Source organism: Pristiophorus japonicus, chromosome 19 (genome assembly GCF_044704955.1).
Source record: "Pristiophorus japonicus isolate sPriJap1 chromosome 19, sPriJap1.hap1, whole genome shotgun sequence".
In the NCBI taxonomy this organism is placed as follows: Eukaryota; Metazoa; Chordata; class Chondrichthyes; family Pristiophoridae; genus Pristiophorus; species Pristiophorus japonicus.
This window is the reverse complement of record NC_091995.1, coordinates 91864841-91881257: the sequence shown is the minus strand read 5'-3', so window position 1 is coordinate 91881257 and position 16417 is coordinate 91864841. Positions and strand designations below refer to the sequence as shown.

The following is a 16417-nucleotide window of genomic DNA, read 5'->3' as shown; positions in this document are numbered from 1 at the left end:
TTACTGATAGAGGACTTGCCAAAATTCACACTGGTGCAACAGTGTGCTTCTGAAGTTGGGGTTCTGGCAAGTTGTTGCAGCAGAGTAGAGGGAGCTTTGCTGTGAAGCTGGCTGTACTTTACACAACCTAGGAGAGCTAACGCTGACATTAACTGATGAATAACAACAACAACAACTTGTATTTATATAGCACCTTTAACGTAGTGAACCGTCCCATGGTGCTTCACAGGAGTATTACGAGATAAAAAATTTGACACCGAGCCACAGAAGTAGAAATTAGCGCAGGTGACCAAAAGCTTGGTCAAAGAGGTATGTTTTAAGGAGTGTCTTGAAGGAGGAAAGAGAGGCAGAGAGGCGGAGAGGTTTAGGCAGAGAGTTCCAGAGCTTGGGACCCAGGCAACAGAAGGCACAGCCATCTATGGTTGAGCGATTATAATGAAGCTTTCCAGTTCCCAGTACTGACATTGTTCACTGCGAACAGTATACGATGCATCCCACATTGGCATACCAACAAGCCAAGAACCGTACTCTGTAAAGCTAAAAGTGTATTGCTCAAAGCTTTCTATCCCTTGGGTCCATGCACCATCTACCTAGATCTTTCTAGTAGCCTTTATAACTCCAGCCAATATCAAAGACAGTGGTGAAGATTGGATACTTAATGGAAAAGCAAAATACTGCGTACGGTGGAAATCTGAAATAAAAGCAGAAAATGCTGGAAACATTCAGCAGGTCCAGCAGCATCTGTGGAGAGAGAAACAGAGTTAACATTTTAGGTTGGTGACCTTTCGTCAGAACTGGAGGTGAATTCTGAGACTCACCATCTGAATCGCAAAGGATCAGTATGGTATATTAGCATCAGCTGAGGGAGTGATGGAAACTATTCACTGAGGGCTCTTAAAGAATCTTGTTTACTCCAACTCATATTGTTCTTTCTTGGTTAAGATGAAATTCACTTATAATCACTCAACCATCGGTGGCCATACCTTCTGTTGCCTGGGCCCCAAGCTCTGGAACTCCCTCCCTAAACCTCTCCGCCTCTCTACCTCTCTTTCCACCTTCAAGACGCTCCTTAAAATCTACCTCTTTGACCAAACTTTTGGTCACCTGCCCTAATTTCTCCTTATGTGGCTCAGTGTCAGATTTTTATCCCAAAATACTCCTGTGAAGCATCTTGGGACGTTTCACTTTGTTAAAGGCGTTATATAAATACAAGTTGTTGTTGTTAAGTCTCTCTCCTGACTCAGTGATCATTGTCCTAAGCTTAAATAAAGGAGACGGCAAAGGTATGAAGGCAGAGTTGGCTAAAGTTGACTGGGAAAATAGATTAAAATATGGGACGGTTGCTGATCAGTGGCAGACATTCAAGGAGATATTTCATAACTCGCAACAAAAATATATACCAATGAGAAGGAAAGACTGTAAGAGAAGGGTTAACCATCCGTGGCTCATTCAGGAAATAAGGGATGGTATCAAATTGAAAACAAGGGCATACAATGTGGCCAAAACCAGTGGGAGGCCAGAGGATTGGGAAATTTTTAAAAGTCAGCAAAGAACGACTAAAAGAATGATAAAGAGAAGAAAGATAGATTATGAAAGTAAACGGAATATAAAAACAGATATTAAGAGTTTCTACAGGTACATAAAAAGGAAAAGAGTGGCTAAAGTAAATGTTGGTCCCCTAGAGGATGAGACTGGGGAATTAATGGAGAACAGGGAAATGGCAGAGACGTTGAACAAATATTTTGTATCGGTCTTCATGGTAGAAGACACTAAAAACATCCCAATAATGGATAATCAAGGGGCTATAGGGAGGGAGTAACTTAATACAATCACAATCACTAAAGAAATAGTACTCGGTAAAATAATGGGACTAAAGGCGGACAAGTCCCCTGGACCTGATGGCTTACATCCTAGGGTCCTAAAAGGAGTGGCTGCAGAGATAGTGGATGCATTGGTTGTAATCTACCAAAATTCCCTGGATTCAGGGGCGGTCCCAGCGGATTGGAAAACCGCAAATGCGGACAAAAAACAGGAAACTATAGACCAGTTAGTTTAACACTGTGATTGGGAAAATGCTGGAGTCCATTATTAAGGAAGCAGTTGCGGGACATTTGGAAAAGCATAATTCAATCAAGCAGAGTCAGAATGGTTTTATGAAAGGGAAATCACGTTTGACAAATTTGCTGAAGTTCTTTGAGGATGTAATGAGCAGGATGGATAAGGAAGGGGGGAACCAGTGGATGTGGTGTATTTGGATTTCCAGAAGGCATTCGATAAGGTGCCAAATAAAAGGTTACAGCACAAGATAAAAGTTCACGGGATTGAGGGTAATATATTACCATGGATAGAGGATTGGCTGACTGACAGAAAACAAAGACTCGGGATAAATGGTTCATTCTCTGGTTGGCAAACAGTAACTAGTGAGGTGCCGCAGGGATCGGTGCTGGGACCCCAACTATTTACAATCTGTATTAACGACTTGGATGAAGGGAACGAGTGTAACGTAGCTAAGTTTGCTGATAATACTTAGATGGGTGTGAAAACAAATTGTGAGGAGGACACAAAAAATCTGAAAAGGGATATAGACAGGTTAAATGAGTGGGAAAAAATTTGGCAGATGGAGTATATGTGAGTTATCCACTTTGGCAGAAAAAATAGAAAAGCAAATTATAATTTAAATGGAGAAAAATTGCAGAGTGCTGCAATACAGAGGGACCTGTGGGTCCTTGTGCATGAAAAGCAAGTATGCAGGTACAGCAAGTAATCAGGAAGGCAAATGGAATGTTGGCCTTCATTGCAAGGGGGATAGAGTATAAATTCAGAGAAGTCCTGCTACAACTGTACAGGGTATTGGTGAGGCCACACCTGGAGTATTGCGTACAGTTTTGGTCTCCGTATTTAAGGAAGCATATACGTGCATTGGAGGCTGTTCAGAGAAGGTTCACTAGGTTGATTCCAGAGATGAGGGGGTTGATTTATGAAGATAGATTGAGTAGATTGGACCTCTACTCATTGGAGTTCAGAAAAATGAGAGGTGATCTTATCGAAACATATAAGATAATGAAGGGGCTCGACAAGGTGGATGCAGAGAGGATATTTCCACTCATAGAGTAAAATAAAACTAGGGGACATAGGGCCCAAATTTCCCCAACCCCTTTTTTCGGCACACTCTCCCAAGATGCGCCGACCTTGTGTGCTGGAAATGGCGCCGAAAAACGTACTCATGCTTCTGGCCGCTCTGCTGTGTGTCCTAGGTCCTGGCATAGTGCTCTTCGTGGAGTGGGGGGTGGAGCTACAGCCCTGCGCCGAAAACAGTGCCAGCAGCTGCGCGCATGCGCAGTAGAGTGGTCGCACATGCGCAGTAGGTCCACCCCATGATTGTGATGATGATGCCTGCAGAACGCGTCCAGCCCCTATCCCAGGCCAAATGGCCTGCCGCACAGGCCGGCCACTGAGGGCTGCAAGAAACAGGTTGGTGCGACTGAGTTTTGATCGGGGCGAGAGAGAGTGGGGGGAGAGGTTGGTCGTCTTTGGCTGCAGTCTAGTTGTTTGGACCGAGGATAGCTTGCCGTGTAGTGATGTCTCTTGCCATGCTGGGCTGGCTTTGCGTTCGTTTGGTTGGGTGTCGGTCTTGTCATGTTAAAGAAGCACATATACAGTGACAGCTATGTGCCTAACCTACATCCCATCCTGTGTATCAATAAATAACCAGCAACATGCAGTTAGGTTGTATTACAAATAATTTATGTGTGAAGTTCTTTGAAGATGTCAGTGTGCAGAGATGCTTAGAATCATAGTGCCGTGTGTTGCGCTGGACCTTGGTGTCCTTCCTTCCGCTTGGCTCTAGCACACTTGCCGACCGTTGAGCGTGTGCTCAAGTCAGTCCGATCTCCGAACTCCTTTCGGGGCTAAATGGAGCAGTCCGCGGACCCTCACGCAAGGGAGCCGAAGCCCCATGCCTCTGCCAGGTTTCAGGCTGCCGGTTTTAAAGCCCGACCAAAAACCCGAAAAAGGGGCAAAAAGGGAAAAAATTCCCGCCCCAAAAGGGTTGAAAGTCGGTGGGCCGGCAGCCGCGCTCTCCCTCCCCTATCCCAGGCCGAAGGGACTCCCGCACGGCCAGCCGTGCTGAGTTTAGGTGAAGGTAGGATTTACGTCAGCTCTTTATTTGTTAATTTAATTATTTACTTCAGTTCTTTAGTTTTTATTACAGCTTGTGCTTTGTTTGGTGCTTGGTGGTGCTTGAAATGTTGTTACTTGCGCCGATTCCTTAACTGTCAGTAAGGTCTTCCTGTGCGGACAAAAGTGGACACATATGCTGCCCTAACAAAAAAAACTGACCGAACAAAAAACCTAACTAACTCACTTACACTGGCACAAATTAAATGGCCATTATTTGCAATTCAAAAGATACACCAGAAAAATCAATTTACACCAAAAAAAACGGTGCAACTCATGGGGAAATTTGGGCCCAGAGTCTCAGAATAAGGAGCCGCCCATTTAAAACTGAGATGAGGATGAATTTCTTCTCTCGGAGGGTTGTAAATCTGTGGAATTCTCTGCCCCAGAGAGTTGTGGAGGCTGGGTCATTGAATATATTTAAGGTGGGGATAGACAGATTTTTGAGCGATAAGGGAATAAAGGGTTATGGGGAGCGGGCGGGGGAAGTGGAACTGAGTCCATGATCAGATCGGCCATGATTTTATTAAATGGCGGAGCAGGCTCGAGGGGCCAGGTGGCCGACTCCTGCTCCTATTTCTTATGATCTTATGTTGTAGTGGGGAAAGTGCTTGAAGCTATCATTAAGGAAGAAATAGCGGGACATCTAGATAGGAATAGTGCAATCAAGCAGACGCAACATGGATTCATGAAGGGGAAATCATGTTTAACTAATTTACTGGAATTATTTGAGGATATAACAAGCATGGTGGATAGAGGTGTACTGATGGATGTGGTGTATTTAGATTTCCAAAAGGCATTCGATAAGATGCCACACAAAAGGTTACTGCAGAAGATAAAGGTACGTGGAGTCAGAGGAAATGGATTAGCATGGATCGAGAATTGTCTGGCTAACAGAAAGAAGAGAGTCGGGATAAATGGGTCCTTTTCGGGTTGGAAATCGGTGGTACGTGGTGTGCCACAGGGATCGGTGCTGGGACCACAACTGTTTACAATATACATAGATGACCTGGAAGAGGGGACAGAGTGTAGTGTAATAAAATTTGCAGATGACACAAAGATTAGTGGGAAAGCGGGTTGTGTAGAGGACACAGAGAGGCTGCAAAGAGATTTAGATAGGTTAAGCGAATGGGCTAAGGTTTGGCAGATGGAATACAATGTCGGAAAATGTGAGGTCATCCACCTTGGGAAAAAAAACAGTAAAAGGGAATATTATTTGAATGGGGAGAAATTACAATATGCTGCAGTGCAGAGGGACCTGGGGGTCCTTGTGCAAGAATCCCAAAAAGTTAGTTTGCAGGTGCAGTAGGTAATCAGGAAGGCGAATGGAATGTTGGCCTTCATTGCGAGAGGGATGGAGTACAAAAGCAGGGAGGTCCTGCTGCAACTGTATAGGGTATTGGTGAGGCTGCACCTGGAGTACTGCGTTCAGTTTTGGTCACCTTACTTAAGGAAGGATATACTAGCCTTGGAGGGAGTACAGAGACGATTCACTAGGCTGATTCCGGAGATGAGGGGGTTACCTTATGATGATAGATTGAGTAGACTGGGTCTTTACTCGTTGGAGTTCAGAAGGATGAGGGGTGATATTATAGAAACATTTAAAATAATGAAAGGGATAGACAAGATAGAGGCAGAGAGGTTGTTTCCACTGGTCAGGGAGACTAGAACTAGGGGGCACTGCCTCAAAATACAGGGGAGCCAATTTAAAACCGAGTTGAGAAGGAATTTCTTCTCCCAGAGGGTTGTGAATCTGTGAAATTCTCTGCCCAAGGAAGCAGTTGAGGCTAGTTCATTGAATGTATTCAAATCACAGATAGATAGATTTTTAACCAATAAGGGAATTAAGGGTTACGGGGAGCGGGCGGGTAAGTGGAGCTGAGTCCACGGCCAGATCAGCCATGATCTTGTTGAATGGCGGAGCAGGCTCGAGGGGCTAGATGGCCTACTCCTGTTCCTAATGCTTATGTTCTTATGTTCTTATGTTGTTCATCTCTGAATCCATTCCACCTCCTCAATATCTTCTAACTAAAATGACCACAGCCAGAGACAGTTTGACGATGACTTCATGGACTGTCAGCAATACTACCTTGGATTTCTTAGGTTGCGGGTTACAACTCTCCAGTTAGGGCTACCAGCACTGATCGCTACCATTTGTTTCCTATAATTTAGTCAATTTATTATCCAACTTTTGTCTCTTTTGCCTCAGGAGTTTTCACTTTAGCTCTTATGGCATCAGGAGTGTGAGGGAACACTCTCCACTTGCCTGGATGAGTGCAGCTCCAACAACACTCAAGACGCTCGACACCATCCAGGACAAAGCAGCCGCTTGATTGGCACCCCATCCACCACCTTCAACACTCACTCCCTCCATCAACGGTGCATTGTGGCTGCAGTGTGTACCAGCTACAAGATGCTGTGCAGCAACTCGCCAAGCCTCCTTCGGCAGCACCTCCACCACTTGGGAACACCACCACCTCCACGTTCCCCTCCCAGTCACACACCATCCTGACTTGGACATATATCACCCGTTCCTTCATCATCGGCGGGTCAAAATCCTGGAACTCCCTCCCGAATAGCACTGTGGGAGCACTTTCACCACACGGACTGCAGCGGTTCAAGAAGGTGGCTCGCCACCACCTTCTCAAGGGGCAATTAGGGATGGGCAATAAATGGCAGCCTTACCAGCGACGCCCACATCCCATGAACGAATTAAAAAAAAATATCTCTTAGAACGCCCCTTCTGAAAGTCAAGATGTAGCATTATCCCCTTTGGGGCTCAGTCAATGACTGTGTTCGAAATGGAGCCACGTAAGATCCTACCAGTGCAGTTGACCTGCAGTTCAGTGAATGTTGGCAGTGTCCTAGTCTCTCACTCAAGTGGCCACATGTGAGCCCAGACAAAGAACATCCGTGTGATATTCGGTGGTTGTGGGAACATCCTGCCCCAACCCCTGCGCTTTCCAGTTGGGGTCTCTGCCAAGCAATCGGGCGGGGATTGCCACCTTAGCTTTCTCCTCCCGACACTAAAAGAAAGAAAAAAGAAAGACTTGCATTTCACAACCATCGGACGCCCCAAAGCACTTTACACTGTTGTAATGTAGGAAACGGGGCAGCCAATTTGCACACTGCATTGAAAGGCATGAGGGAGATAAAGACTTGCATTTATATAGTGCCTTTCACGAGCACCAGACGTCTCAGAGCGATTTACTGCCAATTAAGTACTTTTGAAGTATAGTCACTGTTGTAATGTGGCAGCCAACTTGCGCACAGCAAGCTCCCACAAACAGAAATGTGATAATGATCAGATAATCTGTATTATGATGTTGATGGAGGGTTAAGTATTGCAAAAACTTACCCACTGTTCTTCGAAGTGACCTTAGAAATAATGGATGCATTGGTGGTCATTTTCCAACATTTTATAGACTCTGGATCAGTTGCTATGGATTGGAGGTAGCTAATGTAACCCCACTTTTTAAAAAAGAAGGGCGAGACAAAACAGGAATTATAGACCAGTTAGCCTGACATCGGTAGTGGGGAAAATGTTGGAATCAATTATTAATGTAATAGCAACGCATTTCGAAAGCAGTGACAGGATCAGTCCAAGTCAGCATGGATTTATGAAAGGGAAATCATGCTTAACAAATCTTCTAGAATTTTTTGAGGGTGTAACTAGTAGAGTGGACAAGGGAGAACCAGTGGATGTGGTGTATTTGGACTTTCAAAATGCTTTCGACAAGGTCCCACAAAAGAGATTAGTGTGCAAAATTAAAGCACATGGTATTAATGTGGATAGAGAACTGGTTGGCAGACAGGAAACAAAGAGTAGGAATAAACGGGTCCTTTTCAGAATGGCAGGCAGTGACTAGTGGGGTACCGCAAGGTTCAGTGCTGGGACCCCAGCTATTTACAATATACATTAATGATTTGTGAACGTGTGGAATTCTCTACCACCGAAAGTTGTTGATGCCAGTTCATTAGATATATTCAAAAGGGAGTTAGATGTGGCCCTTATGGCTAAAGGGATCAAGGGGTATGGAGAGAAAGCAGGAATGGGTTACGGAAGTTGCATGATCAGCCATGATCATATTGAATGGTGGTGCAGGCTCGAAGGGCCAAATGGCCCACTCCTGCACATATTTTCTATGTTTCTATGAAATAGTGCCATGTGATCTTTTATGTTCACCTGAGAGAGCAGACGGGTCTTTGGTTTAACATCTCATCCGAAAGACGGAACCTCTAACAGTGCAGTGCTCCCTCAGCACTGCCCCTCCAACAGTGCAGCGCTCCCTCAGCACTGCCCCTCCGACAATGCGAGGCTCCCTCAGCACTGCCCCTCCGACAGTGCGACGCTCCCTCAGCACTGCCTCTTCGACAGTGCGGTGCTCCCTCAGTACTGACTCTCCAACAGTGCAGCGCTCCCTCAGCACTGCCCCTCCAACAATGCGAGGCTCCCTCAGCACTGCCCCTCCGACAGTGCGACGCTCCCTCAGCACTGCCTCTTCGACAGTGCGGTGCTCCCTCAGTACTGACTCTCCAACAGTGCAGCGCTCCCTCAGCACTGCCCCTCCGACAATGCGAGGCTCCCTCAGCACTGCCCCTCCGACAGTGCGACGCTCCCTCAGCACTGCCCCTCCGACAGTGCGGTGCTCCCTCAGCACTGCCGCTCCGACAGTGCGACGCTCCCTCAGCACTGCCCCTCCGACAGTGCGGTGCTCCCTCAGCACTGCACTGGGAGTGTCAGCCTCGATTTTTGCTGCTCAAGCTTCTGGAGTGAGACTCGAACCCACAAACTTCTGACCCAGAGGTGAGAGTGCTGCCCACTGAGCCACGGCTGGCACTGAGGCCCATGGCACCCACTGCCGCTGTTGAGAGGACCCTCGACCAAAGATCGACCCGGGATCTTTGCCGGCCTGTGTTATTAAACGCTACGCCAGGTGTTACATGTTTCCACTGAGCAAGCTGCACCTTGCTGTCAATTAAGTGGCAAACGCGGCAGTTATCATGGAGCTGGGTGGTCAGGAAATGCAGCAGTTGCCATGGAATCTGTACCGCGGCTGACTGTGTTTGTAAACGATTTCTACTCGAAATATAAAAGAAAGACTTGGATTTATATAGCGCCTTTCACGACCTTAGGACATTCCGAAAGCGCTTTACTGCCAATGAAATACTTTTGGAGTGTAATGTCAGGAAACGCGGCAGCCAATTTGCGCACAGCAAGTTCCCACAAACAGCATTGTGATCATGACCCAGATAATCTGCTTTTTTGTTTATGTTGATTGAGGGATAAATATTGGCCAGGACACTGGGGAAAACTCCCCTGCTCTTCGTAAAAATAGTGCCGTGGGATCTTTTACGTTTAACGGATTTAACGTCTCATCTGAAGGACGGATATCAACGGATCTATAAATGTGAACGGAAAGGTTACATGGACAGATGGTACTGTGGCGACCTCGTCATTTGTGTTTGGTTTCTTGCCGCTCGGCCTTTTGCTCCCAGTTGAGGTGTGCGTTGGAGCTGCAGGGACGGAACTGTTGCTACGGAAACCATCTGTGCAGGAGGTCCGTGGTTGATGAGGGAGCAGCGTGTGACGGCAGGTGATGAGACGGGAGCCGAGCTGTATCCCTGAGTGACAAGCCGCTGGCAGGTGGCAGGGAAAGGGAAAATAAAGTTTGCATAAAATGTCTGTCACTGTATTGTGTGCCGGAAATGAGTCAGAGTCTAACAGATTGGTGTTTTTGGACATAGCTTTCACTTTTGTTCAAAGAGGTAAAAACAATAGTGACTGCAATAGTGACGTAAAGCTCTCTTTCCATAAGGTAAATACATATACAATAGTGCAGTGCCAGAGGAAACGTTACAAGGACACCCTCAAGGCAGCGAACACAGGGGTGATGAATGAGTGGGACTTGGTGCAATTTAGGACACGGGCAGCCGAGTTTAGGAATTCGTTTAGGCCAGTTTTGAGACGTCAAATGGGTGCAGTGTTTCACAATTGCCCAAAGCACTTTACACCCAAATAGTCTGTTTTTTAGTGATATTGATTGAGGGATAAATATTGGCCCAGGACTCCGGGGATAATTCCTCTGCTCTACTTCGAAATAGTGCCATGGGATCTTTTACGTCCACCTGAGAGCACGGCCCCTGTACTATGATCTAAAAACTGGGCACAAGGCATGTTTATGTTTATAAACTTTCACTTTGATACAGTGGTTTTTGCATGTTCATATTTTTTGGGAATTATCCAAAGACATCTTTATTGTAAAATTGTGTCAGCTGTGGCTCAGTGGGCAGCACTCTCGCCTCTGAGTCAGAAGGTTGTGGATTTAAGACCCACTCCAGGGACTTGAGCACAAAAATCTAGGCTGACACTCCCAGTGGAGTGCTGAGGGAGTGTTGCACTGTCGGAGGTGCCGTCTTTCAGAGGAGATGTTAAACCGAGGCCCCGTCTACCCTCTCAAGTGGACGTAAAATATTCCATGGCACTATTTCGAAGAAGAGCAGGGATGTCCTGCCCAAGATTTAATCCTAAAACATCACCAAAAAAAACCCCAGATGATCTGGTCATTATCACATTGCTGTGTGTGGGAGCTTGCTGTGCTCAAATTGGCTGTCACGTTTCCCGCATTACAACAGTGACCACACTCCAAAAGTACTTCATTGGCTGTAAAGCGCTTTGAGACGTCCGTTAAAGGTGCTACTTAAATCCGTCTTTCTTTCTAAAAGATGAGGCAGATTTGGATTACTGCCATTATCTTTGATCTGACTAATGTGTCTCAGTTTATCGCAGCATGCCTTGGCTGCAGTTTCAGTATTGCGCCTCCTCCCCTTCAGTATCTACAATCACTTGAACCTTGCCAGAAATTCAAAAGGTTAATTGAATCAAACATTCAAAAACAACTATTCTCTATCTCTCCACTCACCTAAACATTGCTATCGTTTCCAAGTATCTAACTGTTGCAACAATGCTCTCAACTCCACTTACATAAGCACTTCAATGACATGAACTATACAGCAACAATACAATACCAAGAACACCGAGCAACTAATCATTATCAGGATCAGTCTATTGGGTTTTGCTTCATGTCAATACAAGAGCTGAACATGTCACGGCTGACAGACAGTGCTTGGAGCATAAATATCAGCATGGACCTGTTGGGCCAAATGGCCTGTTTCTGTGCAGTAAATACTTGGTAATACTTTGCTGTCTTACTAAGCAGGAAGGACGCAGGCTCCGTTCCTGATCTTGAACAGAACAGCGGTCAGGGTGCTCAGAATCCCTCGGGTCGTGTTCCTGATTTTGCTTACTATCCATTGACACCTGCTGGAAACACAAGAACATAAGAATCAGGAGCAGGGGTCGGCCATTCGGCCCCTCGAGCCTGCTCCGCCATTCAATGAGATCATGGATGATCTTCGAGCTCAACTCCACTTTCCTGCACTGTCCCCATATCCCTCGATTCCCTTAATATCTAAAAATCTATCGATCTCAGCCTTGAATATACTCAAAGAATGAGCCTCCACAGCCCTGTAGGGTAGATAATTCCAAAGATTCACCACCCTCTGAGTGAAAAAGATTTTCATCATCTCAGTTCTAAATGGCCGACCCCTTATCCTGAGACTGTGACCCCTGGTTCTAGACCCCCCCAGCCCGGGGGAAACATCCTCCCTGCATCTACCCTGTCAAGCCCTGTAAGAATGTTGTATGTTTCAATGAGACCACCTCTCATGGATGTTTCACTTGAGTGCCGTGTTTTGTATGTATTTTGCTCAGGCAGTTCCTGGTCTGTTGCCATTCAAATAACTACTTCATTCCAATTCCTGTAGGGTCAACATCCATCTGTCTGGTTAAAGCCTGAAAATGAATGCAGCACGGAGGGAAGCTGCGATGGAATCGGCTGTGACAACTCCGGAGCCAGAGCTGGGCCACAATGTCACAGAGACACCAAGCAAAAAGGATGTTTTCTCTCATATGAAGAACAAATTCATGAACGAACTGAGCAAAATACCAAGTAAGTCACTTTGAGCGTACGTTCTAACTCTTGGATCAGAGAACATTCCAGTGACATCATCAGATCTACATAGAGTTAAGTACAGTTGGCCCACGAAGGAGGAAATGCAGCTCTTTTGGAAACAGTTGAAGGGGGAGGGTATGTTGTAGAGGATGTTACAGTAAAGGGTGCGAAGTATGCCATTGGGTGTTACAGTGAAGTGTCGGGGTATACCAGAGAATGCTACAGTTAGAGGTGTGAGGTATGGTGGAGAGTGAGGGGTGGGGTATGTAGAGGGTGTTACATTGAGATGTGAGGGGTGTATAAGGAACAGTTGGTGTGGGGTATATCAGGGATTGTTACAATGCTAAGTGTGGGTATAACAAAGAGGGATAAGAACATAAGAATTAGGAGCAGGAGTAGTCCAAAATGCTCTTCGAGCCTGCTCCACCATCATGGCTGATCTTCGACCTCAACTTCACTTTCCCGCTCGATCCCCATAATCCCTTGATTTCCCCTAGAGTCCAAAAATCTATCGATCTCAGCCTTGAATATACTCAATGACTGAGCCCTCTGGGATAGAGAATTCCAAATATTCACAACCCGCTGAGTGAAGAAATCCTTCCTCATCTCAGTCTTAAAAGGCCAACCCATTATCCTGAGATTCTGCCCCCCAGTTCTAGACACTCCAGCCAGGGGGAAACAACCTCTCAGCATCTACCCTGTCAATCCCTCCTTCAGAATCTTATATATTTCAATGAGATCACCTCTCATTCTTCTAAACTCAAGTGAGTATAGACCCAATCTACTCAATCCCTCCCCATAGGACAACCCTCTCATCCCAGGAATCAATCCAGTGAACCTTTGTTACACCGCCTCTAAGGCAAGTATATCCTTCCTCAGAGAAGTAGACCAAAACGGTGCATAATACTCCAAGTCTGGTCTCACCAAAGCCATGTACAATTGTAGTAAGACTTCCTTACTCTTGTACTCCGATCCCCTTGCAATAAAGGCCAACATGTCGGGTGTTACAGGGAAGGGTTTGTGATAGATTAAAGAGAGAGATGTCGGGTATATCAGTGTTAGAGCAAGTGTGGTTGACTCCTAACACATATTAATCACTGCAACTCAACTCGATTAGATGGGTTGTGTCAATTGCCGACGAGGGCAGCAGATTGAGAGCTTTATAAAAGCAATTGGTGGTACCTCGGTTTATACATATTTCCATGTTAAGAGACTTTGAGCTGGATTTTCAGTTGAGGTCATTTCGGGACGTTACTCATGGCGGGGCGGTAATTATAGAACAGTTTGTGCCTTAATCAGCAAAATTCATCGACTGGGCCCTGAGTGTGGGGTGGAGCACTAAGGGAGGTGTTGCACTGAGCAACTGAAAATCCCGAGCTAAAGAACTGGCTCGGAGTGCCCTATGAGAGGCTTCCGTGGAGCAAAAAAATTGCAACTAAAAACACAACAAACATTCCCAATACCTTGAACACCCCACAATAAGCTACATCGCAAAAATAAAACGAAACAAAACAAACAAACTTACCTCATTCACCAATTCCTTCACTCACTGCCGCCGGGTCAGCTCTGGTTTTCCAGGCGGTCCCACCACGGCGCTACGGGGCGCTATAGGCTCAGTGCACAAAGGATTTCACCGCGCAGTCGAAACCGGGGGCGTTGCACGGCGACTCGACGCTCCTGGGCGGTGCTGCTCGGCGCCCCCGCAAAAACCGGCAACTAATTTGCCGGCGGACGCTGGAAGCTGGCTGCCTGCCCGGAAAGCATTTCCTCCACCGTTAACGCCCCTCCGGGGGGCGAACACAGGCGGCAACACAATGAAAATCCGGCCCATAAGCTAAGATTTTTCATCTCTTATTTTCTTGACGTGCTATATAACCTGAATGTTCATTGTCTCTTTGTGGAATTTATGGGGTAAATTTTACAAGCGAGCCCTCGCAACACAGAATCACAGAACGGGGACAACAAATCACGGCCTGCACGATTTAAATTCTCGGCCTGAGTTTCTGTCACGCAAGGCTGTGCAATGGATTGTAAAATATACCCATTTGTTTTATTTTGTTTTGTGTATCATTGTTTTCTGCTTCCTCCTTTATTTCTTACTGTTTCATTTTTCTTTCCCGATTAATCGTTTCAGTGCATGCAAGAAAATGTAAGTAGAACATGGAAAATGATTGTCGGGGGCAGGGGTGGAGGGTCTTCATTGTTACACATTGAGGTTTGATGAGGCTGTGAGGTATCCATGATTTGAGGACACTGTGATTCGCATTCAATGGTCTGCGTGAGGGCGCAGGAGCAGGAGAGTGGAGACCTTTTTTTTGTTTTGTTCTTGGGACATGGGTGAGACAGGCAAGGCTGCATTTATTGTCCACCCCCCAGGTGGCTTGAGAGCATTAGAACAGAAGAAATAGGAGCAGGGGTAGGCCATACGACCCCTCGAGCCTGCTCCGCTTTAAGAGTTCTGCAACTGGTATATTTGGTACAAGGATTTAAAAAATGTCAGACTCTTTTAAGGTACATGGATTAACCAGATTGGACTGTGAGAGAGACACTGTCCACCTACATTGACATTAAGATGGAAGATGAATGGATAACCTTCAGTTATTCACCTTGCTCTTAGTTTGGAAGAAAAGTTATGGGTATGTCCATAAGACACAAAAACATGGCTAGAAATTAGTTGATTAGTGCCACTCGTTAATGTGCAAGCTGGGTGCTAACGGGCTGCTAAGCACCTACCGCCCTAGAGCCGCGCTATGACAGCCTGCCACGAACTTCATTTGGTGGTTTAACTGAGGCGTTGTCGTTTAGCGCTGCGCTCTCTATCATCACCCATTGGTGAATTTTATATGTTTCAATGAGAAGTCAATGGGGTTGGGAGCAAATTGGCAGAAAATGGAAGGGAACAGATTAAAGTTGCTGATCTACGACAAATTCTTAGACAGACTAAGTTCTTGGACTTTTGGGTTAGACCAAAAAACACTTTGGATTTCATAGGAACAGGAACAGGAATTCAGCCCCTTGAGCCTGTTCCGCCATTCAATTAGACCATGGTTGATCTGTATCTTATCTCCATTTACCCGCCATTGCTCCATATCCCTTGATATCTTTGCCTAGCAAAGATCTAGCATTGCTTGCAAATGACGTTGATTAACTGTGTTTTCCTCATTTATACTTGTGCCCCCTTGTGTAGTTCCACCGTGGGCTTTGGCTGCTATAATCATTGTAGTTTGCCTGCTCCTGCTCTGCTGCTGCTTCTGTATATGTAAGAAGTGCTGTTCCAAGAAGAAGAAACAAAAGAAAGGAAAAGATAAGGGCAAAACTCAAATCAACATGAAGGAGGTGAAGGACATGGGCAAGGGCTACATTGACAAGGTGAGTGAGTAACACGGGCTGTAGGCACCTCCCAAACCCACCACCTCCACCACCTAGAAGGACAAGGGCACCATTTCCAATTTCCCCTCCCAAGTCACACATCGTCCTGACTTGTTCACTCAGAAGATGGTGAATCTTTGGAATTCTCTGCCCCTGAGGGCTGTAGAGGTTCAGTCGTTGAGTATATTCTGATAGATTTTTGGATATTAAGAGAATCCAGGGATATGGGGACAGTGCAGGAAAGTGGAGTTGAGGTCGAAGATCAGCCATGATCTTATTGAATGGCGGAGCAGGCTCGAGGGGCCGAATGGCCCACTCCTGCTGCTAATTCTTATGTTCTTATATCAAACACATAGTCCCCCTAACTGCCGCACAGACACTTTCCCATATCAAACACTTTGCTACTGCAAATTTCCATCTTGTCCCCACATCAGAATCCCTGCTGCCCAGATCACAAACCCAGGAATACAATGGTCATTGGCATTTGTGTGAAAGTCATGTCTGCAGTTTTTTCTCCTGGCCAATTGATAAAACTGTTCAATTTATAGCAGTGTATAAATGAGACTCTAAATTTGCAAGTCATAAAACCCTGCTCGGAGATGTAACCTATACCCCGTATTTTGTATTAAAGTATTTTCAAAGGATTTTAATTGCACATGGGAATGGTGCATTGAAATCCTACCTTGGGTGCTGGAATTATCTGCACGGATCAGATACATGTTTACCCACAAGCTCATAAGATAGGATCGGAGGAAGAAGTCCCTTTCAGCATCTTTGATCCCCTCCACACGGTATGCAATCCTCTTGTCGACCCCAGGACAGCATCTGTTATTGAAATTAGTCCAGTATTTTTGACC

At 45.9% G+C, this 16417-nt stretch overlaps 1 protein-coding gene across 10 annotated transcripts in view; it reads left to right on the top strand.

Annotated features, from left to right (window-relative positions):
* LOC139230043 (synaptotagmin-1-like) overlaps window positions 1-16417 on the top strand; it is a 383490-nt gene that overhangs the window by 332953 nt on the left and 34120 nt on the right. For all 10 annotated transcript variants that reach the window (XM_070861801.1, XM_070861805.1, XM_070861808.1 and 7 more), the window contains 2 exons: window positions 12004-12188; window positions 15379-15560. In XM_070861801.1, coding sequence (XP_070717902.1) covers window positions 12038-12188; window positions 15379-15560 — 333 coding nt within the window. In that variant the 5' untranslated portion in view covers window positions 12004-12037. The remainder of the gene's footprint in view (window positions 1-12003; window positions 12189-15378; window positions 15561-16417) is intronic.